General features: G+C 46.9%; 1 protein-coding gene across 3 annotated transcripts in view; it reads right to left on the bottom strand.

The window, feature by feature from the left end:
• The window catches only part of LOC124308250 (ABC transporter G family member 27), a 114323-nt gene that overhangs the window by 11945 nt on the left and 75149 nt on the right, over positions 1 to 27229 (bottom strand). The window contains exon 1 of one of the 3 annotated variants that reach the window (XM_046770814.1): positions 8447 to 9364. The exons of the other annotated variants lie outside the window; for them this stretch is intronic. Within the exon in view, the coding sequence (XP_046626770.1) occupies positions 8447 to 8499 (53 nt within the window). The 5' untranslated portion in view covers positions 8500 to 9364. Of the gene's footprint in view, positions 1 to 8446; positions 9365 to 27229 lie in introns of those variants that run through there. 3 annotated transcript variants of the gene reach the window in all.

Genomic DNA, 27229 nt, shown 5'->3' with positions numbered 1-27229 from the left:
TCATCAACGAGCTTGATTCATCTCTAAATCGTTCATCGCAAGACGGTATTGATTGCGTCGGATTTCGAGCGATGAGAGTTGGTCGAACCTACGATATTACGAAAGGACGAATGTCGTTGAATCAATTTGCGCTGCATGTGACAGACTAAACGCGTCAACGTGAAATACGAATAGACGAGGTGTACCTGCATGGGACGACCATGATCGGTACTATCGGACGGTCCGCGATGGAATACAACCGGGTGTGTCACGTCCGTACGTACGAATGCAGCTAATTGTTACGTCCTTTGTCCGTCGTCCGTCAGGACGGGTAGATTTGCACACGAGAAGTATCCGAACACACATAGAGATGGAGGGCAAGTGTTACGTTGGATGACGGTACGCGTAGGCATGTGTTATACTGTATATACACGGAAAAAGCAAACAACTCCCGAGCAACGACTCCGTATAAGACAATAAATTCACAACGTGAACGAGTCGCGTCATGCCGCAGAGGGTCGACGAACCCGTCGGTAGTACATGAACTTCAACTTTAAAACATTTGCCGTTTCGCCCCCCCCCCCCCCCCCCCCCCGTTCTTCGCTCATTGTCAAACGACTTGGAGCTTTGGCCCGTCTGATGAAACGGGACCAAATGCATTCGGGCTCGCGTACGAATACGTATTTAAACGACAGCGGTGTCCGTGTCACAACAGAAACGTTCACGCCGACGCCCAAACTCGCCATTCTACTATGGCGGATCGAAGACCTGCACATGCCTCTATACGAGACTGTTTAGTGTCAAATTCGTGTCGCTCGAACCTGGGATGACCGCACAAATACATCAACACCGGTGTATAAACACCAGGAACGACGTGTTGGCTCTCTGTTATATCGGGGACAGTATGATTACGCGAGATGAAATTCTCTTTCAGGGACTGTAACGCGCTCTGGTTTATGACGAAGGAGAGAGAGATAGAGAGAAATATGACATACTCAGTGATCTGCATGTAGTTACACGTTGTAGGGTCTCGACCTTAATTCGTGGTGGTTTGCCCGATGTAGTCACGGTCTTTCGGAACATTTCCAAGCTTGCAAAGTTGAGGACCTTCTTCCGCGGCGTATAATCTTTTATAGCCCGAGGCGCGGTTACCAAACCGCTGGATGGATACCATCATCAGCTGATTTCCATTCCGTCTAAAATTGACTCGTTCTTTCGCCATGTTCTAGAGGAGTGGGTTTGAATTTTAAGGAAGACGAGAACGGAGAGTCTTGGAGGCAAGGCGTCGCACGTACTCTCGGAATGAGAAGGCAGCGGGCATCGATGAGAGGTCTCGGAAAGATGGAACCTTGTGTTTCTGAACAAGGAACACCGGCTCGCCAGAGAAGAAGCCCGTTGAGCGGTAATTCGAACCGCGCCATTCCTGACGAGAGAATGTCGTTGTAATTTTAATGCGACCTTGCAGCCTTGACCGCTAAATATATTCCTCCAAACGAACGGAAAGGAAGAAAGAAAGAGAGAAGGAGAAAAAAAGGATAAAACCATTCGAACATTTCCTGGTTCTATACGATCTCCCGACCAATCGCCAAGCCCTGCTCCTCGCCGCGATTGCGTAACTGTAGTGTCGTGAGAAAAAGGAAGGAAATGGAAAGAGTAAAAAAAAAGACCGCCCCACAAGTCGATCGGCGTGTCTTCATTGCCTGTGAAAAGCACGACTGTACCGCGCTTCGCGGCAACGACGGCTTCGGTTCTGCGCCACACCGTACTATCAACATTGACAAACCTTAATGTCAAAAGTCATTGTCCGCTCACGGTGCGCAGCGCTTGGCCCCTGCAGTTGTGAATTGCGAAGGCGCCAGGCAGTCGCCTGTCCCTGACAGCGCGGTTGCCGATCGCCAAGGGACCGGGACGTTGGGACGTCGGGACTCCGGGATCACCGTTGGCCTACTGCTGCTGCTCTCTCCCTCAATTAGGAGACGGGTACTCGCTCGCGTTCCTCGAACGGCCAATTAATTTGCATAACAATTCGCCGCGAACGGGATATTTTTCTCTTACCTTTTACCTTTTTTGACGTTTCTCTATAATTTATTTATACCTGTATTTTATATATATATATATATATATGTGTGTGTGTGTGTGTGTGTGTGTGTGTGTGTGTGTGTACATTCAACTTGTTTTTAATATTGTTTTTTATATCTAGGAATCACGTCACTCGAGGAGGGCAACGACTCGCGGAGGAACTCCGACGGTGCGGCACGTGCCCCCAGGAAAGCTTGTTTTTCTCTCACTGGGTCATCCTCGTCGCCTCACCCTTATCTTCTCCCTCTCACTCTCTCCTTTGCAAGGAATTTCAACGCACTTTACGCAGAGAAAGTGATTTTTTCAGTCAGAGGAGGAGTAATCTTTCCTCAACCGACGAATTTGCGAGACACCGTTTTATCATTCTTTTTTTACTTTCGTCACTCCAATGACTTCTGCAGAATAAGTAACTAGAAAAACATGACTTAGCTAATTAGTATTCTGATTACTGATTCAAATTCCGCAATTTTAGACTCGATCCTCGATTGTACGTAGAATTTTCCGAGCAAGAAAAACAAGGAATTCTACTGTGTATAACGCGGCAAAAGATCCGTTGGTGATTTTACCAAGCGCAAATAAGCTCGCGTGAAAATGAATTCCTCACTCCGTCTAATCTACACGGATATATATACGACATGTGGTAGGTATAATTATACGCAGACATCCTAGTCAATTCATGTAAAACGTTTTAACGAAACGAAATTAATACAGCGGAAAACGAAGCCAAAACTTTCGTAATATATAATACGTACGTGCAAATGTACGCAGAATATTATATATTTATATACGGATACCTATTATAATACAAACTTACACGTGTGCCGCAGCTATCGTTGCGCGGAGTGAGATAACGGAACAAATTGAAATGATAATTGCTAAGAGCGGTAATTAAAACCGTGCAAAGTGGAAGGAGTTTCTTAATCCGAAGAGTTGACGATGCTCTGTTGTATACCTGGATATACATCGATGTACGCACACACGTTATACATGCGTGCAAATATCGTACGTTATATGGTATACGGTATATATTTACCCACACACAGGTGAAAATCGGCGATAGCCACACGCGAACTGTAACTCGAACCTAAATTTAATTATCTTTTGTAACCCGATACTCAAGCCGCACACAGCAAAGAGTTAGAGTTATGTAAACATAAAACTACCAGGTACCCCAACCAGAGCTCGAATTATCGCATCAGTTAAGTCATCGCGCTAGTCTAACAAAAGTGCAATCACCGAAACTCAACTCGTTATTTATCATTACACCTACGCAGAAATTATGTACAGCAAACAAGTTACGCGGTATAAATTTTGACAAGTACCCTTTGAATATTCTTTATCGCCGAAAGAAACCCTCTTGAGACTTCGTTCGTCAAGTTCAAGAAATCCCTCTCACCGTTTTGAATATAAATTAATGAAGAAAGGAACGTAAGATCGTCGCACTGCAAGACTGCTGCATATTTGCATACAACGATCTTGTTTGACTGTTACAGGTATAAAGCGTTGCTCTGTCGTTCAAAAAACAGTCCTCCTAAAATTACGCGAAAACTGGGTCATGCGTATCTTTTCGCCGCCACCGATGTACCGCTCACATCCTCCCTGTGACCGGTCCCTCCGTCCTCCTCTCTTCCCACTCGCCGTATATTCGCGACGCGATTTATGCACGCACGCAAAAATATTCCCCCGGCACGTTGTTCCAGCAGCGTTAAGCACTTTATGTTTCCGCGACCTCCCGCGGCTACGTGCCGGATCGCCAACATCGGACGGCGCAAATACGTCCGCTACTGCACGTTACGCGCGTTTCAGCGAGTGACGCAAAATTTATTTTCCCTGCCCGGACCGTGCGAACCGATGAATTTGGCCCACCGGTTACTACACGAACGCGGACGTGACGCTGGAGGAATTGTAAAAATTTCAAACACCGAAACATAAATAGAAATAAAAACGAGAAAGAAAACGAAAAGGAAGGAAGAAATTTGAAATTCTCCGGATACACTTTTACGTGCGACAAATGCCGGTTCTCAGTCACGGATTTCGTTTACAGGTATAAATTCCCCCACAACCACTCGTGTTAACATACTTTATACATACATACATACATACGATGTATAAAGGAGACGAGGACGTGCGCGATGTCCGTGCAAAAAGGACCAAACACGCTTGGTAATTGGCCGAACGCCGGTAACAAGAAGCGAAACAAGTTTAACTGGGTTGATTAATCGATTATATTGACTGACGAATACGAACGTATCGAACGAAAGAATTAAATGTTCGACGATGCGAGAAAAAAAAAATAAATAAAAAATACACAAAAATAGAACGTTTGCATCGTAGCGGTTCGATAGTTGGCAATACATACATGCGGTATGTACGTAAAATCGCGGGGTCAAGCGTTTCAAGATACGACGGGTAAGAAGTAAAAATGCGAAAAAATAGAGTCTACGAACGTGCGGCGGTTGTAAAAATTAATTTTACCACCGCAAACGGAGGGATCCCGATTTTTCGCGTAACGTGATATTTGCCGGAACCCCGATACCCCGTGAGCTTACACCTATACTGCAAATTAAAACGCGAATACGTGCAAAGTATGAGAAATGAAATACAGCCGCCGACGAGTGCGTGAAACGGTGAAAACCCAACGCGTAACGGGATTATTATTCAAAGGAACCAAGGAATAAGAAAGAAAGGAAAAAACAAAATGTATATATATATATATGTATAAGTAATGATATATACGTATGTTGCAAATACGTATACAACTTTACATGTATAAGATAATAATAAAAATAAGAGAAAAAAAACAAATAAAAAATAAAAAAAATAAAGAAAAGAATCTCGATATCACTTTAGCCTCGATTCGCGTCCGTTCATGTGTGTTCCGCACGTATATTATAATACGCGACGCACACGGTGAATGTTGTACCTATGCACGTATTATGCATGCGGCTGTGAGACCGGCGTTTGCGGAGCTATATCGGCACGTGCTGGATGGGCTCGCAAATTGATAAACGTAATGCCGCGAGTGCAATATGTTGTATGTATCTTTACAAGGCGTTGAAAAGGACGCGTCGTGTGGTTACGGCGAGTAAAAAAGAATCGTTGTTGTACCTCGGTTTTAATGCGTTTTTGAATCGCGTTTATTCCTCGTTCGCAGCCGATGCAAATTTCACTTACGCCGTTCGCGTTGGCGAACTCGCGGCGCGGAGGCTCGGGCAAAGGCGGAAATAATCGATTACGAATTGATCGGCCGAAAAGTTTTCTACGGCGTTACACACGTTTCGTTTCGCGATACGATTGCGAAAGAAATAAAACTGGGAGTCGGCCGATCAACCGATCGGCGAATAAACATCGTGCGCGAATTCTGTCGGGTTCAATATTCTGCTGTTAAAGAACAATTACAATAGATCTGGGGCAATCGCCTTGCCGCCGGCCGATTATACCTGCACCTAGTATACGTATGACGAGCATATTATACAGGTATAGGTGTACCTACGCGTTTCACGTTCGTCTATCCGCCACCCGGCTATATAGAGTAGCCGCGTGGATCGAAATAACGTTCCGACAAAAACTTAATCGCGCCGCATACACTGTGGTGCTGCGTTAGTTCGTTACTCGGTTCGTTACACCCGGTGATCGGATGAGAGAAGCGGTAGGTAATCGTATAACGAACGACCCGCAGAAGCGGGAGACTCGTTCTCTGTAAATTATACACCTTGTACAGGTGTCTCGCGGGATGAAAAAACCTCCCCCCTCAATCGCAGTGCGTACGTATAATACGCACATTCGTGAGCCTCGTCGAGTCACGCGATTCAAACGCGTATTACACGTATATACCTACATTGCGCAAATTGATATTTGTAAGAAAAAGAGTAGGAGTTTCATTGAAATAAAAACTGTAATCGACATGTTACGTTGGGAAAATCTTATACGAATAAAAGGAGAAAGAAAATTTCTGCAACGACACGAATCGTACAACTCGTTCACGATAAGTAAACTTTTATTTGACGGATATGAAGTGCGTATTTGAATATATATATGTACACCTCAAGGAGTCTCGGTGAAGCCGTGAGCCAAGTGTGTTCCGTTCATTCACGTCGGGCTTCATCTATTTATTACATAGATAAGTAACTGCCTGGCAGATTTATTTATATAATTTCAGTAAATCGTTTCAACCGAGAGAAAACTGATATTCTGTCATCGATAAAATACATTTCACCGAGTCTACCGGGCGTCGTCATTTCCTATACATAAAATGCAGTTATATTACCATCCTACGCGATTCATTTCTGTATCCACATCTCGACCGTAATATCCTTTCCATCAGCTACAGTGCATCACCGAGTTAGCGTATCAATTGCAGATGTACGGAGTAGTGTATTATTGGAGATCCGGAGATCTCCGTTCGAATCCCGGGATGCAGGGACCAAGGCGGAAGAAAAGAAATAAACTCGTAAATGCTTTTGCAGAAGTCGGTCAGAGGACGGCGTTCTCGATTCACCGCGAGACGTCCAATCGGTATACATATATACATATATATACATGTATACATATATATATATATGTACCCTCTCTCACCTTTGCGGTGCGTATGATAAGGGCTTGCCTGTAACACGAGCTGTTCTTACATCCATATTTCTACAAGCCAAGAGTATGTTAAGTATATAAGCGTGTGCGATAGTTCAGACCCAGCGGGAAATATTTCCAGGTTAAACGAGCCTAGCCTATTTCCCGGAGCAACAAGTTGCGCGATTAGTCGCTCCGTTTGACCTCTGCCCCCCCGCCATTTCCCCCCTCGACGTATAATACACGAGAGCGTCTTAGAAAACAGCGTGTAATCTTAATAGCATCTATTCGTCGGTTTCGAAGCAGATGAGAGAGCGATTCGGTGATACGATATCGCGGAAATCCGTCGATGGAGTCGATGGTTCTTGCAGGATCGGGGTTTCGGGAAGGTGTTTCAAAGGCGAGAAGTGAGCCGATCGGCGTCGCGGTCTGATCAATGATTCGAAAGAGCAAGCGAAAGAGAAGGTGGAAGATAGAAGGGTTCGGGGGAGAGGGAAAGGCCGAGAATATCTCGGGGGTATTGACCCGGGCTCGGCTACGTACACACCTATATAATATGACCACTCGGTTAGACTGAGTCTTGCCGAGGCAGCCATAGCCGAGCTGCAGCACAGTAAGTCAGTCAGTCACTCAGTCAGTCAGTAAGGCAGGCGGCGAGTCGCGCCTACCGCAGGTTTTTTTTTTTTTTTCTATACATACACGCTATCACGAGTGTGTAATAACCGCATCAACGGCCGCGATAGCGGCATGATTTTACGATTTTACCCAAGCCGATTGGTTCCGTGGTGAACCGATACGATGCTCGGGTGACCGGGGTTCGGCTCCCCAACCGACTATCGGTTGTCGTTGTGCATGTGCGGAAGGTACATTTTGCAACGATTTGCACGTGCCGTTTTTAGCGAGAACCTAACCGGACCGACACGGCTGACAGTCAATCCAATGCGATCAGATCCGATGTTTATAAAAACAGTATTCAATTAGCACCGTTGCTGCACCGACGGCGACTCCGCAATGTCTGGGAGATGTAGTAAATATATCGAACAACTACTCCCGTCCACTATCTTATGCCTGGTGTTCGTGCCTACTGGGTATCTGGGTCCGTTCTGCCCGGGGAACTGACCACTTTTTCGCAACAAAGACCATGGCGAACCTCGAACAGTCGTTCACCCCGTCAATCGAGGGTGAGATTTGTTACAACGGCTGTCCGATGGCAATTCTTTCGTAAAGCAAGAGTTTTGGAGGGCGGGCGGTCTAATTAACCGCTGTAGGTGAAACCGAACGAAGCCCAGAAAACTTTTTACCTTCTGTATGCGCAAGAAATTGCTAAAGCCCGACGAAATCCTCGATATGTAGTTGGAAACCGAAAATTTTTTACTCGTATTTAAATCGATAGGTCATAGACTTTGCGGGCGAACGACAGTTTTGCGTTCATCCTGTCGTTGAACCCTTTCAATTTTCGTCAGTTCGGATAAAAACTTATCTGACGAAACCTCGGCTGAAATTCAAATACAGCCAGAGTTGCTCCGTCTATAGGAGTTACTTAAAATGTCGTTAGAGAGTTTGTAAGTCACGTGAAACTTTGTGTTTACCTCATCTTTGTGAGACTGACAAGGTGTGCCTATCCACCTATCGGCTAGGTGCACGATTTCGAATTACGACAAGAGAAGTTTCGTAACCAAAGATAGAGGATTTATCGAGGGAAGAAAATACCGTGTCAATTTGTATTTCAGTTGTTTCAACTGTCAAATACAAAAACCCGTATCATTTGCAGAAGATTTAAGTCGTTATTCACCGACGATCGATAGTGTGATGTGAGAAGTCTTACTTGGGTGGAAGAAGAATCGGTGCCTGCAACAACCCAGCTAGCAGTTCCTCCATTTATTCAAGGGAACATTCAAGCACTTTTCTGACTCGCGTTGTTAGCCTGCACTGTTGGTTAATTTCAGACCGGTTGTCTCATCCCGGTCATCTCGTTAAACATAATCGCAGCAAGTGATGAGGCTAGGATCATCGACTATCTCTCGTCGGATGGATTTGTGAGAGAACTATTTACGCCGGCAATCATCTTGGCGTGCTGAACGCACTTACTTGAAGTATGGCATAAATTAGCGTCAACGCTTAGTGAGGGGGGGAGTCGGGTTTAAAGTTTGATTACAACCGAAGTTGTTGCTTCAGCGAGTAATCACACGCATACTTTATAATGTGTATTATACGTTAACGAACGATTGTCTCTCAAGAAACAGTTTCACAAAGTTTTTTTTCACCACTTCACTGATCGGGTGCAGAAATTTTACAGCAAATTTAAGTAAGAATTATACGAAGTAACAGCACTGTAGCGAAACAAACTGTTTATAGGAAACAATCCATGCGTATCTCGCGGATATTACACACTGTGATCATTTCATTATTATAAAACTAGGAGTCGTTGACACGAGCACGAACATTGGCACTGGTCTTGTTGTTGAAATTGGCAAGAAACCTCCAAAGCTGGTGTCGCGAAACGGCCGCATTAGCAATATTGCGAATATACGCGGTCACGCTCTGTCGTTTTTCCTTTTTTTCTTTTTTCTTTTTGTCCAGTACAATTCAACGTAGTCGATTGCCGTGAAAGGATCACTGAACGAGAATCGTGGGAAAAAAAGAGTTGGACGCGAGTTAACTCGACGCCGTGTTTACTCGCACTGCGAACAGGGCTTTTGGTCACTAGGGCACTGGGCAGACTTGCGTCGAGACACGCGGCACCAATGACCGCTCGCTGGACAGTGAGAGGAGCACTCCCAACTTTCGGCACATCGGTAAAATTCCCGCAAAGCCTACCGCGCGAGGAGGAGTCCGCTCGGAAGGAAGAGAGGTGTGCGTGCGTGCTTGCGTGCCTATCTCGGTGTGGCAACGCGTCGTTCCCGAGTACGCCTAGTCATTGTCGCAAAGCCGAGTCGGCTAATCAGCATTTAAGAAAGATCGCGTTTGAATCTTGACCCGAGTCCTCTGACAGTGCAAAAGTCTCCGGAAACGGAAACGGAAACGAAGCCTCAGACCAGACCGAAACAAAAAGAGCCGAGAGGATCATAAAATCGGACGGAAATACCTGTATGGGATTTCGCACGGAACTTCATAGGCGACACTCGACCTAGGCAGAGTACGTAGAGCTGAGAAAACGAGATCCGACCGACACCGTTCATCCGCAGAAATTACATATACCCTGTACCGATTAGAAACAGCGTCCCTACCCTCCTTCTTGAATCGATTTCTATTTTTGGCTACGAAACACCCCTGAAGACGCGTTGCCTTCGTTTTTTTCATCTTTTTTATACTCCCTTACGGGTTTATATTATTACATACACAGATGTTTGTAGGAACTCGTGCGACTTTGATCTAGGTTACGGGATGTGGGCATCAGTTTTTTTCCTCCATATGTACCATCGGTATGCTTCTGGCGAATTGCGACACGGTTCGTGAAGAAGAAACCTTTTTTTCCTACCACCCGAAACCACTCCCACGTACGTACACTGGTAGGCTTGTGCGCAGTTGTCGTCTAGCTATCGGGACCAAACACCAGCTGAGAAGTTTCTTTTTTATCATCAATCCGAACAACGGGGAAATCAAGTCCCAGCTCAAAGCACACTTTGAGGGGAAAACCATTATAACAGCGCACAAACAGCACTGCAAAGAGAATTTCGTAATTTGCAACAATTTGAAATGTCATCTAATTACGGCTGTTCGAACTTGAATCAACCGTTCTACCCAAATTCCGATTCCAACTGCATCTCGGATTCACAACTGATGAAACTATCTCGTCCCGAGTCTGGTTGTGAGCGAAGCATGCGGATAAAAATAATTTGCGATTCTAGTCATGGACCACGTACCGAGTCTCGTGCAACAGGTTTGTACAAAGACTAGATCTCGCTGCAGACGGTTTGGTTTAAAACGTGAACGCTTTCGACGACGAGTTCCGCAATATGGGCCCATTCAAAAGGTGTAACAACTCATTCAGTTATCGCAGCACCGTTAAAATGTGTCATGCAGCCTTTTGACGGTTGAAATTCAAATGAAAAAAAAAAAATAATAAATAGCAGCATGTACATAAAGAAATGCGTTGGAAGTCGAGCGTTGCACAAGGCAGAAGACACAAAGAGTTCCTCCATTATTTTCCTCTTATCTCACGTTCGGCAGGCCTCCCCGCGTTCCGCTCCCCTCTTCTTCCTCCACGCCGAGCTCTTCATCATCATCAGTTACGCTTTCCTTATGCTCCACGTCCGTAATACAGAAGCCTACTTAAATAACAAGGCTTCTAACAAAGTGCCTCGGTGACCCAGTTCGACGACAATGGACAAGGGGTGACCGTAGGACGACGACATGACAGTTGCACTCTTCCATCGGCGACTCTGCATCACATGCATCGCATCGCACGCACGCAGTTTTGCGAGATGTCGGTACATCCGGTCTCACGCATCGCACCGCGTCACCACCCGTCGCTCCGGCAGCGTGTGGCGCGATTGTGAGACGATAAGTCGATCCTTTGCACTCTACGCACAAACGCACCCAGCCAAGACCTAAGTATAACTTAACCAGATACCCCGAGAGACCGATACCGCCACTTTACTGCTGACTTAACGCTTTTATCTCATTTTTAGTACGACTTCGCAGTGTGGATCGCGTGTCCGTGCACGAGTTTCTCATTTGTTAATGGAAACCTGCGGATAGTATCTTGTGAATTTTCGTACACCGTAGGAGCACGCCAACGACGAATAATCCTGAATTTTTCAGACGACAAACTCTTATCAAAATTAACTCCCGCCCGATACGTTACTCATACGGATGTGTTTCGAATAACCTCTTAGGTCGTTCAAAGCGACTTAACGTCAAAGAGAATTCGAAAAATAATTGCTTCTGTACACGATTTATAGATCAGATATAACACATGGCAATGAGTCTCAATAAAGTTGGGATATCTGGCGGATAATTGTTTATCTGATTTTCAAACGCGTCCCGACATTCGATTAATTGTCCTGACCGCTGAGATCTAATTCTAGGTAGTTTTGTATCACCACTCACGAGTGCGTTGAGCTTCTTCTCTATGCACTTCACGTTGCGCGGCCTGGTCAGGCTGAAAACTATTGAACTGAATGACGCAACAAGTCTCTTTGCATATTATTTATTCAGGTTCAACGACACGTAACATTTAGATTTACAATCTCTGATTCGCCAATTTCATCGGGTCAACTTGCGTTATTAAACGGCGTGTCGTTGCTACTTCAAAGAAAAAATTCCCGATGCACACGTACGTACAATCACGCCGACTAATTGTCGATATAACGCGCACAATACTTCAAGCCTATAAATATGGTTTACTACGGTATTGTTATACAAGGGAAATAATAGATCCCAGAGTCACCTGCAGTTTTCGCACGAAACGCATCACTAGTCCCGTATTTCGCAGCACGATGTGTATAAGCTGTTGCGGAGCAAACCGCAAAGTTGAGACGTTAATTAGAATACACTGGGTTGCGAGAGTGCAACGCGGAGCAGCTACCAGTGCATTAAAGCCAGGCTGGTCAAGTTGTTCCCTACTGCAGAACTAGGGCGTGCCTTCAAGTTTAACATGCAGTAACAGCGGGTTACACATCGTTACAGAGTTGCTGCCGCGGCTTGGAGGATCACCTCCGTCATGCCGCAACAGCAATGCAAGTACGGGTAATAAATCATGAATTACAATTTCTTCACGGATCATATGACCGGTGGGCAAAAAATGCACGCTCTTAGCGTATACACCGAGCGAAAACACTGCGGTGGTAGAAAATTAATACGTATAATTTTTGCAGCAGCAACCGTAATCAACCGACGATAAGACTAAGTGAGTAATACTCGGCCTGATCGCGCCGTGAGTATAATTCGCAGGCGACAAAGCTTAGAGTTAGATAAGCCGTTCGATAGCGGCGATCTCGTAGGTATACCGAGACGGTGAAATTTGTTAGAAATTCTCAGCGAGATAGCATCGAGTGTGCGGTATAAATGTATATAATACGATCACGCAGCGAATAATGTACGTAAAATCAGAACGAACGGGACTCGCAGCGATTCTCTCTTTACATACTCCATGTGCTCCTACATATCTCTTCATCTATCTCTATCTCTCTCTCTCTCTCTCTCTCTCTCGAGTGAATATCCCGACGTAAATTCCGTGTGCATTACGCACCTCTAATAACCACCGAGATGGAATAAACGGCGGTTCCACGACAGAAGGATGGAGGGGGGATTTATTGCGACGGGATCCAGAAGAATCAATGTATACGCTGCCCACCATCGGGGAATGGAGGCCAAGCCTAACCTATCCTGCAGCTCCTGACCTAACCCAACCGCGTCTAAACGCACGAGGCGATCCTAATCCGCGAATGGAGTGGGACAAGCGGAGGGGACGAAACGGGAAACCAAGGTGCGGGTGAAAAAAAAGGAAAACGGGTCTGCGCCGCGGAGCCCTCGCCTTGTGTAGCGCCGAGTCGAAGCCGGGTTGAACAATCGCGACGTTTTGAGGGCGAAAAACCGGGACCCGGAACCCCGGCCGTCGACTGAGAGGAGAGAGAACCGATCGAGCCTGCAGGCCACGCGGAAGAGAACGGCGTTCTCTCATTTTTCGGCCCAGAATACCGGCGTGGGTGTGTGTCAGCCTGGATGCCTGCCCTCCCCCGGCCCCCCCGGCCCCTTTCCCGGTTCCCTGCATCCCCTACCTGGTCCCCCGGTCACCGACGCAACCGGCGAGGATAGCAAGGTGTTCCCACTCGCTACGCGGTCGCTGCTGCATCCGTGGGCGACCGCCCGATGAAATAACCGCTTCCTCGGCGCCATAGACCCGCACATCCGCATCGATGCATCGAGGATTTTGCCCCATTGATCACTCTGTCTCGGAAGGAATGCTCGACGGTGCTCGAGATCTGCCGCGCGTTAGCCGCGGGTCAAAGTTCCACCGGGAGTACGAGAGACCGGACGTTTGGACCTCCGGACTCCCTCCTCCAACCTGGGGCTACTTCCATGAAAAAGTAGTAAGACGTCAGTTGTGGGCTTGCACGTGCCGCCGCCATCGAGGCCTGATTAATCTGCCCGGTTTTTGGCCGACCGCTTTTCACCCGCGTTACGGTATAATGCTTCTGGAACCTGATCTCGAGTGTTCGACGTCGTGTTTCTGGGTCGGGATGCCGGCAGGATTAGCTTGTTCTCTTCCTCGAAAGGGTGGTTTTACGATAATTCATGTTGGACCCTGATCGGATCATCGGAAAATATACCCGAAAATTTCCAAGCTCCGATATATGTCTACCTGATTTACGACCACTACATCCCGTCGAATCATTCTTTGAAGAAACCATGCAACGATTCGTTTTACGATCTCACAGTGTCACAAATCTGACAATGACCTGTATTCCTATCGCAACGTAGTAAACGTTAAACAACAAAAAAAAAATATGATGTACATAAATTTGTCAAAAGGTGTTTGAGAGAGGTTTTTTTCATACACGTGAATGCTTGATGAAAAATTGATAGCACTTCTCTTGAGGCCGAAGTGCAGGTATAAAGGTTGAGTAGCGAGTAGTCCAGGAGAGACACAGTATCCGTGTAATCTGGATCGATAAACATTATTCGAGGTTATTTATTTGTTCAATTTGAGCGTTTAAGAGGTTGTAAATTTTAGTCGTATACCGTCTGGGGATTGAGAAGAGTCTGGAGTCTGCCAGTTTCATCGGATAGCCGAGGAGGAGCATGTAGCAAAGAAGAGGAGATACTCTATACTGAATACGAGGTGAAGCGAACTAGACCGTAAAGTCTACGACGACTCTAAATTTTAATAATATATTATTACTATTCGCATAAAACGAAGATTTTATGGCACATCCGCGATGCGAATGCCGAGAGGCCGTTGCGCCCGCACGTTTTCCCTTCCGAGTACAGTCGCGAGCTACAAGACCAGACCCGTCCGACCAACTGCGCGAGCGCAACGTCCGTCCGCCAGATTGTAAGTTTCGTTTACGTCCTCAAAGTCGTGTGTCACGGATTTTACGAGCTGTCCCAACGATCATTTTAACCCTCGTCACTTTGCTGCGAAAAGCAAAAGAAATGTAAGTAAAAAAAATCAAGATTGTCGATTGATCGCGGAAGCGACTGGTTGAGTGAAAACTCACAACGCGGACGAGTGATATCAGGAATGAAAAAATTAATTTGGCAACGTTCCACCCGTGAAATAATTTGGAAAACTGACACAAGACACCCCCTTCTTATCGTGGGGTGAAATTTCGAGGGCATTCAGGACACTGGTACGTAACTGCATTTCGATTTCAAACTGCGGCGAATCGCAGCAAACTGCATCGCTGCAGTGCCTACGTGCTTGAACCGGTACCTGCACATACACATATAATCCGTAGAAAGTCTGCAACAGCAGAGATCACGTTCCTCGCGTGTAACGTCGAAATGCGGCGGACTAGACTATCCCGAGTTCACCTCATCATTTTTTGACCCCCGATACGGCACGGCGTGGAGTTTGCACAATCGTCCCCGGGGCTCGTAGAGAGCGTAGGGCAAAGGCAACGGAAAATAACGTAACCTTAACGGTTCCGACTTACATACGTGTAGTACCTTCTTCGCCGAAAATCCGACGATGTGGGTCACCGAGCTGAAATCGCTTGTGAAACTGGTATCGTTGTGGAGTCAAGGCAATATCCTGCGAAGCGTGGGTACGATACAAATTTTGATCGCAAAGCGGACTAATAGTGCGTCGGAAGTGCGTAGTCGGTTCAGAGACGGACGGAGAAGCAGGTGTACCTACTCGTCGCGTTGCGCAACCGAATCTGCAGGTAGCAGGCACTTATCATTATTCCGTGGATGTTATTACCCTACACCTCGAGTATAACGCGTGACCTCTCGGCGTACGGTGGCGAACGTAACGTAACTTGTAGTATCGTAACATGGTTACTGAAGCCCGGAAGAATCCGACACGCTCCATTGCCGGCGTGTATAATTATTTTTGTAACCGTACCAACGCGAGTAGTCGTACCTACACAACAAGTACCGCGTATGCTTGCAAGCCGTGGTACAGCGCTGCCCACGATCCACCGTACGTGATTCCGTGGGTTGATTTAACCGTTTAGTATGAAGCACACTGCATATCAAATGTACACGCTGCACACGAATTGTGTTATATACCTATATACGCATACACCCTGTAAACGTTGCACTTCCAGCAGCTTGTCTTTCTCAGTGTCCCTGCGGTAGGCAACGGTAATTGCTGGTTAACAGACGTATGTGGGTGACTCGGATTTTTTCATGAATTTCAACTCGACGCTGTACGGTCTCAAATGCGGTCTACCCGAGAAACTGCCGTAGTCAAAAAATTATCCTGGTACCTACCTACGGGCATCGCATCAGGTGGGGTGAAACGAAACGAGACATATAATACGCGTTGAAAACGAGCAACTCCTCGAAGGTGGTCGACGCGGTGGCCAAGCCAGCAGCGGCAGCATGAGCACAGAAGCACGTATTATAGAGGCATCAAGAAAAATAGCCCTTGGGCAATAGCTATTGCCCACTAGGAAAGGTTGACCTGATTTAAATACACGAGGGTCGTTGACACCGCGCTCTCCGTCTTCGTCTGCATCTCCTTCTCTCCTCGCTCCACCCTATCCCTCTATCCTCCGCTGTTGATCCCTTCTTTCTTTCTCTTTCTCTCTCTCGCTCTCTCATCCCGTCTTGCTCTTTCACTTTGAATTAGTTAATGATCCAAGCAGGATTTTCAAGGGCACGGGTCGCTGGTGGTGGTAAAAATCCATTCGTGCATCCGCTAGAGAAATTTTTTACACCGCCTACCGGAGTAGAGAGTCGGACTGTCTGCGGTAGAAAGAATTCGAAGGTGGTGTGGAGTTGACGACGGAGGCCGAGGCTGGTCCGAAGAGACTCTATGAAGCGCATCGTCTTGTTACTTTGTTCGTTTCTTCGTTCGTCGGCTGCGGTTGTTGGAACCAAGTTGAAAAATGGAATCGACCGAAGAATACGAGCTGACACAGGAACGAGCCGGTCCGCGAACCGCTCGCAATTAATCACTGTCATCTGTTGTAAATTAGCAGGTACTTAGACACGGGCAAGGGTCTAATTTTAAACTAACGGAAAGAAGTAAAGCGAATGAGCTCCGTTCGACTACACTTTGAACACGCTTCGACAATTTTTATTCCATATAGAATTTCAATACGTTTGCGTCCGGGAATGTCTGCTTCTTCCTCGTCGCTGCTCTTTATGGTCGAACTCAAAGATTATACTCTGAGACAAATCCATAAGAAGGAATATTTCCCAACCACTCAAGTACTACCGGATAGACACATCGCTGGACCTTGCGAATAAAAAATATTCAAACTTTCAGAGCTGTAGGAATAAATTGATGAAAGCTTTACACTGTTGGGTAGATCGAATGACCTCGACTTGCGTCACGGACGTCGGTCCAGTCAAAGACCGCTACAGTGGCGCTCAGTTGTCGGAGATCTCTTAGTGCCGATGCGTTGGTTCAAACGAGTTATCTGGTCATCGAAATCACTGAAATTATATCACAAGGGTTTCAATGGTTGTGAAGTAGAACGGTCTTCGGTGAGACGTATACTGCACCACAACTAGGTCGTAACGGATCACAGATTGTCCGAAAAAATCATACGTTGAAGAGTGAGCGCATGCATAACACGCCACAGAGAATATGCAATTACCTACATCCATGCAGAAGCAGCAGCTGTCACTGAACGAGCGTATAGATTGAGTCGGAGTGTTTGAGCGTATAGATTGAGTCGGAGTGTTTGAGCGACGCTTTCTCCCGAGTCCCGAGTGGTACATCGGGAACGAAGAACATTATGAGAGATCCATCGATACCAACGGCACAACCCTCAACTGCCAGGGCCTACCAGCGACCATGCGAGGAGCACGGTTCTTTGAGTTACTGCCAAGTTCCACGAGCAGGGATTCCCTGAAACTCGGTCTCCCTCTGCTCTGCACCCTCAGCGAACGGAGTGCCGGGTAGCATAGGTGCAAGACTCCAATGAACTACGTCCATCTATCCACCGGGTGCATCTGCGTCGCAAAGCGAGATGGTCCGACTCCTGTACACAAGTCGTTCTTATACTCTCCGCGTTAAGGTACCTACACACAGGGATCTCTATCTCGACGAAAAGGCAAAATGGAATGAAGTGGTTGGGTTGCGTTACCGCACACACGCCTGACGATCGCAATACGTGCATGCAGCAGGGAGTGCATTCGGCCCGCAGCTAACACCCGATGGTGTGCGAGGAAGAAGGGAGGACGAGAGAGGGAGGGAGAGGGCAGTTGTGACGGGGGTTCACGCGGGGCTTAGCGTTGGAAAGAGACAAGAGGGACGGGGTCAACGCTCTAGTAATCTCGCTAAAATGCCCTGGTGCGAGCTCGCGCCTATTACCACAAGAGGCCCACGCGCCAAAAATATACTTTCAGTTGCAGCGTAGTGAATCTCTTTCGTCCCGTCGTCTGTCGGTCCGAAGTTCCTTCGTTACTTGGTTCCCTCGTTTGCTCGTTCGCCCGCTTTGTCTGTATCATCGTGAACGATACCGGAGAAGATCAAGCCGCTACTCTCGTTGCGTCTCTTGATTTCGGATTGCCTCGAGCAGCTGTTTCGCTTCATTGTCCGTACACCCACCCCCGCTCACCGAAGCGCAGGAAGCAAGACGTAACGCGTAATCTGTTCGGTACAATGTGACTTTCCGCCAAATAAAAATTCCCGACGCTCACGGGTCGTTGTGATGCAGGACACGATTCGGTGACATGTAACGTCCGCTAATTGGGCCTCCGTGAGAGATGCCGCCAGCTCTGCGTATAGAACTGAATAAAGTATACGCCAAATGTTGCGAAATTTTATATTCCATATCCTGATTATATAACGTGTTGCAATAAAAATTTCGAACAGATGCCATCTCGTAGTACATGAAACTTGTCTATTAGCTCTTCTCGTTACATTACAATCATTCGTTTCGCGCCGTATAAGAAGAATCTTCGATTAAATTCACACAGAAACCATATAAGCGTATGATTTTTATGAATGTTGAATGTCCTGCAAATAATTTGCTCTCCGACGAGTTTCCATGGTCCAGAGCATTCCTTGACGGTGTTGAAAACATGTTGCCAGACCAGTAAAGAGTATCGTGAGCAAACTTCATAGTAAACGATGATTGATCGCGATCCTCGGACGATCGATACTACACGTCTATACATATAGTTACCGCCTCCTACTTACGGTTGCCGGAGATTAGAAATGGTTCTACGAGAGTTCAAGAACCTCGACAGATTGAGCCAATGTTATTTATTAACAATAAAAGAACGTGACATACAAATCATGTTGCCATGCTCCGCGTTACCAACTCGTCACTCCTTCTCCGCAACCCGTTCAACGCTGATTCGATGAGGGGCACCTTTCGGCGATCGCTATACTATTGTTTTGGCAACTCGATATGCCTCTTTAAATACATTCGATACGTTGTCCCACTTTGACTTTGACCTTGAATGACCCCTCTGCACGGGAGGACGGACAAAGACGAAGCGAGTCGCCCGGAGCGAACGGAATATCTCTGGCCGTCGTCGGTTCGAGGCGGGAGGAATCTTTGAGAGAAACTATGACTCGAATGGATCTACTAGTTGGAATGCGGAGACGAACAAGTACGCCCCCGTTTCGTCCTATAACATTCAATGCGACGCGAAAGACGACGTGAGAAACCGAAGCCCTTCACCGACGCGTCGCTTCCTTCTTTTCAAGGTAACACGGGCCACCTTTCATTTCTTCGACGGCTTTTTGACGTTCCGAGCGAATGAACCCTCTTGGTCAAGAAAAAAGAGGCTTGAAGTACACCGAATTTCTCCAGTCCATTATTGAAGATTTTTACGCTGAATAACCGAGACCATCGAAACACATAACTCAACGTTGGTACCCCGGAACGCGCGGAGGGCGTTACATAAACTTTCATATGAGTAAATTTATCGCGTCTTGGCAGCGGCTGCTCGGCGTTATAATTTAGAAGGATTTCTCTCTCTCTCTCTCACTCTCTTTCTCTCTTTGTCTGGCAAATCGGCGCGAATTTGTTGAGGAGTAATTTTAACTCGAATCAAAAGTGTTCAATCCTAAAATAAGGAAAGAGCTGCATATATCTAAGTTCCAACTATCAAATTTTTTCGTTCTCAGATCTGAACGCCCATGTTTGACGTCGGGAACATTTTCTTGTGAATTATAATGTCATCGTGCCTCTTCAACGACGTTATTTAATTAACGCGAACAAAACGTTGTCGTAAATACCCTGAGTAACTGCCAAACAAAGGTGGACACCAACGGTGGGTTTCTTCAACACAATTCAACGCTTTTCCAGAAAATCATCGCAGATTACGCAATGAGAGCAACGAGCTTTCTATTATTTCGGTACCTAATACGAAGAGATATAGGTGTGGTCTGTTCGGATGAGACACCCCGTATGAACCTGCATAACAGCACGGAGCTGTTCCCCTTGCTGGTCGAGAGGGACCAGTGAACCTAGAGTGGTTGAGCAGTTGCAGAACCTTTCCGCGATCGATAGATTCAACCCCTGCTATGTGGAATGAGCCCGGTCTTCCATGAAAGCAAGAGTCTTGAGCAGAGATTCGGTTTTCTTACGTGCATGGCCAACTTGAGACCGAACGAGTCTGACCGTGGACGACAACGTTTGCCGCAACAACAGTGAGTCATCGCCAAAACATTTCCATGGTGGACCTTGCGCAGTAACGCAGTTCTCAACTTCGTCCCGAAGTGAAACAAGGTTCGCGGATGGATCATGAGGATGCGATAAACCGGCGCCGACTTTACTCGGGCAATCGAGGAGAGTCTCACTCACAGCTGGCGACACTGACCTCCGACTTTCGGAAAAGCCACAATTCAGACGAATCGCTAAAAATAACAAACAACGCGGTGTGCAGGCGGACTGGAGGTAGGCAGCACCGTCTTTGCAGGAAAGATAGGCCTGTAGTCTAATAATAACCGCGATGAATAACGCAAACCTCGTGGTCAATGCCGCGTGTAAAACCCTGGAAAGTGTCTCCTGCGAATGATTCCTTCTCCGGGTGTGTCAGACCGCGGGATAAGTCATTGTCCGTAGGAACAAGTCGAGCTTTCGATGAAGACAAAGCTCACTTCGCGCGATCAAGGTGACGCTCTACACGCGGCGCAGGTCTGCGTTGGAACAAGTAAAGGATACTTCGTTCGAGGGTTGCAAGTAGGCAGTACGTATAATAAGAATTAAAATCACCTACAGGAGCAGCAGCAACGACGTAGAAGAAGTTTTAGCATCGGCCAAAAGAACTGCATCCTGATGAAAGAGCTGCGGGAGAAACTGGCATGGGAGAGCAACCAGTTCGGTGACTACATTCTGTGCGCGGCAGCAACACGGCGAGATGATGCCGACTCGCTCTCGCTCGCTGCACCGGCACCGACCAACGACGGTTGCAGGTAAGATGCATACGCTTCGCCTTTCTGCCGCTAAACTATATACACTGGGTCAAAATAATTCCAGAGAGGCCTCCTCTTCGGATCTTATTGGCTCCGGTTCGTTCCCTACTGCCGCGACTTCCCCCGAGGCTGCCGATGCTCCCAAGCAGGACGACTCTTGGTTGGTGGGGTGGCAGGCAGGTATTGGCCTCATCTTACGTCTGAGAAGGTACCAACCGCGTTTCAACGTGCATGCCCGGAGTACAAGCGGCCCGGCGACCTTGAGAGGAAAAGGACACCTGTCATTTCGGGTATTCCTTGGTAATTATTATTCGCACATTTGCAAATTGGATACACGATCGAGTCGTACGTTGCGTTGATCTGACAGACGTTAGACGATGGTTTGAGTGATTTGACGAATTATATTTATCTCCGAGCTTTTCTCTTACACGATACATCTTTCGGAGAAAGGGAGATAGACGGTTTGACCGTTGACGATCGCTCGGACGAATAAGAGAATACCGATGTTGTTAAGCGCGACGGGGAGACGGAGGGCCGAAATTAGACGAGGCTTGAAAAATGAACAAACAATACTAATGCTCGTTGGCCCTCCCTCCCCCCCTCCCTCCGGGTGCAGCGGACGAGTACCCAGTAACAACGTGAATACATCTCAACGAGGCCTGATGCAGTTGGCGTTCTCCGCTGCGTACGAAGGCGTTCAGAGCCTATTACGGTCGCTACTCCCTACAACATATTAAACCAAGCGGTGCTTGACCTCGGAGAAATCGGCCGTACCGGGCCACAACTACATTCTGCCCTGTCTCCCTACTCCTCGCCGAGCGATCTGAATATTACGGAGAAAAGGAACGAACGAGGAAAAGCAATGGAGGAAAAAAGTACTTGAGGTGAAATCAAATCATACTGTTTTTAACGCCATTTTTCCGTTCCACCGCCGACACTCCGATAGCCAGGGAACGTACCAATCCGCTGCTTTTTCCTTCTCGCTGATTTCGCAACTTGTCGGTATTGGCCTTCAGCTTAATTGTTTCTCCCTTTGACTGCGGCGCAATAGTTACAATAATCGCGTCAAGGTCGAAGTCCGGAAAGACACGCGATGGAAAGAGAAGAGGACCCATGCCTCACATTTCAATAAACGAAATTAAAAGAGGAAAAGGGTATACATTGTACACGTGCACGTAAAAGTGCAATATTTGTATGATTGGCCTGCCAGAAAGCGAAGAGAGAAGGAGGCAGTAGTGGAATTTTCCAACTTTGCGGTCCGTTGCGTTATCCGCTGTACCTCGAAGGACGTCGGCAAAGGGTCGAGTGCGATCCACTCATCCGTCGTCCCTGGTTATGATACGTGCCAATCAGGATAATGATTTTTCACTATTATTTAAAGTATCTTTCATCGGTGAGTAATGACAGTCCTGCCATCCGACTTTTACAAGATACCCAGTTAGGCGAAACATGAAACAAAAGAGGAATCCAAACTAGCACGTAGTCTTATAAATTGATATTCCTAAGAATACCTATCGTATTACTCTAGAGGATGAAAGACGTATAATTTCAAAATACAACATTTGCTGATAATATGAAATTAACCGATCTCCGTTGCACGCGACCTATCAACACCGTACAACGTCAGGGAAAAAGGAATATACATGTGTAATATCCACGCAGGAAGAATCAAAATCCTGGTGAATGTCATCTTTGGCGTCAGATGTGGACCCGTGGCGTCGAGGATTTGTAGAAGCCAAGCGACGCTATTACGCTTCGGAGCTCCGGATGACTGAACATCGTTAAATATCTCAACTTGTTCTTATTGGACTGGTTAAATATGTCGCGCAAAAAGTGGTATATGCAAAGAGGAACGGAGACTAGTCGACGGAGACGTGAGAAAATATCGATTCACAAGAGAAAAGAGAAGCTGAAGTAAGTCAAGAGTAAATTGTCCTTCGTACTCTTGAGGCTTTGCGATGTACCGAGGCTGAGTCACGCGTAATTTTGAGAGACTCACGGAGGCAGCAGAATTTAACCACCGTCTAGGAATCTCAATCCTCAAGATGAAATTGTTATTAGAGACAAGAGGGCAGTGACTCTGGGCACTGAATTTCAACCAATTTAGTGCGTTGTTGAGGTCGCTTTTAGAACCGCGTAGAATAGCGTTGTAAGAGAACTATAGAATCTATAAGAGTTGCGTAAGTCAGCCACACCATCGCGCTGGCCTTAACCTAACCCAAGGACAAGGTTAATCGGGGTTAAGAGAAGAATCAAATTGTTTTTGGACCTTCGCAATACTGTACGAGAATTGAGGCAGTTTCGTTATCCTACAAAACCGATCCGTTCTAGCTGTAAAAATCCGTGTGAAACAATTCAAGAAGATCGAAAATCGGTTCACACGAATAATGAAGATGTTGCCAATGAATTTGGTCAACTTTTATTTTACATTCCAATCGGAATAATATGTTGAAAAAATGTTGACGCGAATAAGTAGGTGACTCGACTTCGTGGCCAATCTTGGATGCATAGAGTCCCTGCACGCTATTAATAGCACGTGCAACATCGTAAATAAGAAGTGAAGTTATTTGTCGTCCTCGAGCAAGGTTCGTTAACCTCCAAACGTATATACAACAGCCTCTTTACAACTATTACTTACGTTGATGGGCACTCGTCTTGAATTAAGATGATTTCACGACTATTCAGAGAGCAGGAATATCTCCGCAGCACGTAATAGATTTCGTTCAAGGCTCATGCCATCTCCGCGCTCCTCCACCTTGCCATTTGTTCGCCCAAGTCCCAGCGAAACCTTGCTAGCAATCAACGGCTAAAGTCACGGAAGCAGGGCAGGTCCCAGGAGGCGTACGTTCCTTCCAAATACCGGTAAATATTGCTTAGCCCCTGCACGGCTTACTGCCCAGGTATAATGGCGTCTCACGTATGCTTCTGATACCTCCACAGACAAACACGCGAACACAGGGAAACCCGCACCGTTGATTGAAACAAACTGCTTCTTCCACGGTGAGCGTAATCGTCCTCTCGATCCAGGCCGCGTATTCAGCGAAACGCTCGGCCAAGAATCGTTTCTACGTCTTGTGTATACCCAAGAGCAATTTGTCCAACTTTACATGAAACGGTACGGTACCACCTGGAAGCTGCACAGTCGCAATTTGATGCACCGATGCAACGGAGTCCCATTACCTTCGAGCATCGTTCTATTCGTTAAATTCTTTCTCTCGCTGTCTTCTTTTCCCTTGCAATCCGATGCCGCATACCTACATATACGTCGTGCACTCTCTCGTGAAGAATGAATTCCGAGAACAGTCCAGAGATAGCTGTGCACATCTTGGAAAGGAGTATTCTTCAAAACTAGTATGCCTTCAGGTTGCGTTCTAAGATCAGTTCAGTAAAAGTTTCGCATATCTACGTCGAGTCAATTTCAATGAAGTCGGCATTTGATCATCCTACGGGATGCTCTGCTCCTACACTGCTCTGATGAAATTTCCCAATTACAAGATGTCTGCATAAACTCCGGTAGAGGACGTAACAAAAAGTTTAGTAGGAGTTTTCGGTTCATGTTTCCAAGATTGTTTGAATACAGCAATTTCACCGCAGCGACGAAGCGGCGAGTGTATAATAATAACCTGCTACCAGCCTGGAAAATTCATGTCATAGTCAGGTAGAATTTCCATAACCAATTTCTCGGAAAATTCGGAATAATTTTCAACCGCCGACGCCGCCACGAAGCTGCCACAAAACGGAGTCCCCGTTGGCGATGTACAGAAGGTTGTTGCACCCTGTAAGATTGCACGTTCTCCAACGGGGGTGCGCTCACTGCGTGCCGAAGGTGCGTTGCCTGTTCAGGTCTTGACGCGGTAGGTACGCGGGTACCTATCGGGCACCTACGACCGCCGTTTCCCCTTCAGGCGCGGACTGACATTGAGAAAAAGACCTACGTTGGGGTTACGAACTGGGCCTTGCATCGGCTCGCCGGTCGGCCCGAGGCGAGTCTATGAAGGAAAATTAAAACTATTTTCCGGGAAATTTGACTGTAACGTAAAGGAAAGCCGAGGCGAAGCGAATAAAATGTGGATGCACGGGGGAGAGGGACAAAGGGAAGAGAACAGAAGCGGAGACCAGACGGTGGATCCATCCTCGTAAGAAAGTGGCGGTTAAGGTCACGCGCAGGGGTCGACGACTTTAGACTAGTTGAGAAAGACGTTCGTTCTTCCAGGGAGTGTCCAATTACCCGGTCGCCGGCTTCTGCCTCTAGCTCCTGCTGCAGCCGCACCCCTGCCCTGCCGCATCCTTCTTCGGCCCGAAGTCAATATGCGGAGTCAGAGAAAACCCCGGGGACGGGAGAGTCTCGTTTCACAGTAGCTATGCGATGTTTCAGATCTCTCGCGCCTTTCTCCGGATTTTTCATCGAGCCCCCGGAGATAGAATGTAGGTGCGCGAGGCACGCTATCCGGTGCACATCTGACACCAATAGGTAAGCCGACCCACCGTTGCGGCATGATACGTACTGCTGACGGCAACGTCGTAGGTATTTTCTTTTCTTTTGTTTTCTTTTATTCAATTTGTAATAAGCGGGCGAGCGATGAACTCAATGGGGTAACCGTTAATGGCCGGTAATTATCATCAGAATTTGATTTTAGCTTTCTTTCTCAGGACGTGTTAGATTTTAGAATCGACTGCTTTGCTCGTTGACATAGGCGGGAAATGGTTACTTTCACACTAACGTGATAAAAGAGATTATACTCACCCGTAATGTAAGTTATGTAGCACTCCGTCATGTTAATAGCTTCACAAATAAGTAGGACTGTTATACAGTTTTTGTCGAAACCGATTAGCTAATTTCGTATCGGCAAATAACGCTCGAGGCTCTCTTTTCTAACAAATTATACGCCATTCGTTGAGAGATCACGGTTTCACACTATGACCATCCACATCGATATGGGTTATACACGGTTAATTTTTCACGTTGACTCCAACGCGGTAAAAGTATTTACTGACCATTCGCTCAAAACCGCCTATCAAACACGTCACACGGTTCTACGCGCCTAGCTATTGAATGATCGTCGATATTTCCATCGGAAATACCGCCCATGCATTCCCGCCTACGAAGCGCGTTGATTTTTCTCTACAAATTCAATTTAAAGAAAACAACTGTTCGATAAAACGTGTGCATCGCACTTTGCCATGAGAGTACGATTTGAAGAACAGTTGAACCGAAAATGGTGTGTCAAATAACTCGTGTACACTTGATTCGCTGTTCAGACTTGGTGATGTTGAAGAAATCAAAAGAAAATTCATCCGAAAGACTCTCTCTTCTATTATTTCGTCGTTTCTTTACAACGGCTTTGCAAGAATCCTATAAAATCGTGAGAAATTTCTAATAAACTCGCTACGGCCATGCCTGCGTCGTATAAATACTTCTTCAGCTTTCTTCCAAGTTCATTGCCACGCGTAAAAAATACACAAATGTTATTCAAGATCTCCTATCAACGTATAATAAGAAATTTCCAATCTCCCTGCTGCAGTCTGTGCTCGGGATAGGCGATCCCCACCACGGCCGACGTAAGATACACGCCTTATACCTCGGCTGCACGTGCGATCTATAAATTACGGAATTCACCTAACGAGGGGTAGGAACCGGAGGGGCGACGGGCATAGGAAGCAAAGTGGGGCCGTCGAAGGAGCGGCGTCGAAGGCGATGGCCTCGGACTAGGTCACGGCCTTGACCCGGTTGCCAGGAAGGTTCTCCTGTAATGTCGGCGTGGCGTAACGCCGGGAAAATCGAAGAGCAGGGGTTGAATCGTAAATTTCATCTTCGAGGCACGCGTTGATCCGCCCTCGTCCTCGACTCACCGACGAACGGGTTTCCGGACAAAGTCGAGGCGCCATGATCCGCGGTTCGAACTTGGCGGGTGAAAATATTCGAAAGCTGTCTTCTCGGCCGACGGATGGAAACGACGCGGCGACGACGGGACGAAACAATATAAAAGTTACGGTTCTTTAATGGGGTCCGCCAAACCAAACCGGTCCCTGTCCCAAATGTTAACGCCCTCTCAGCCAGGATGCGGCTGCTCGGCCCCGTATCGTTCACGCTGAAAACTGCCTGCC

Source organism: Neodiprion virginianus, chromosome 1 (assembly GCF_021901495.1).
Source record: "Neodiprion virginianus isolate iyNeoVirg1 chromosome 1, iyNeoVirg1.1, whole genome shotgun sequence".
Taxonomy (NCBI): Eukaryota; Metazoa; Arthropoda; class Insecta; order Hymenoptera; family Diprionidae; genus Neodiprion; species Neodiprion virginianus.
This window is presented reverse-complemented; position numbering and strand designations above follow the sequence as displayed.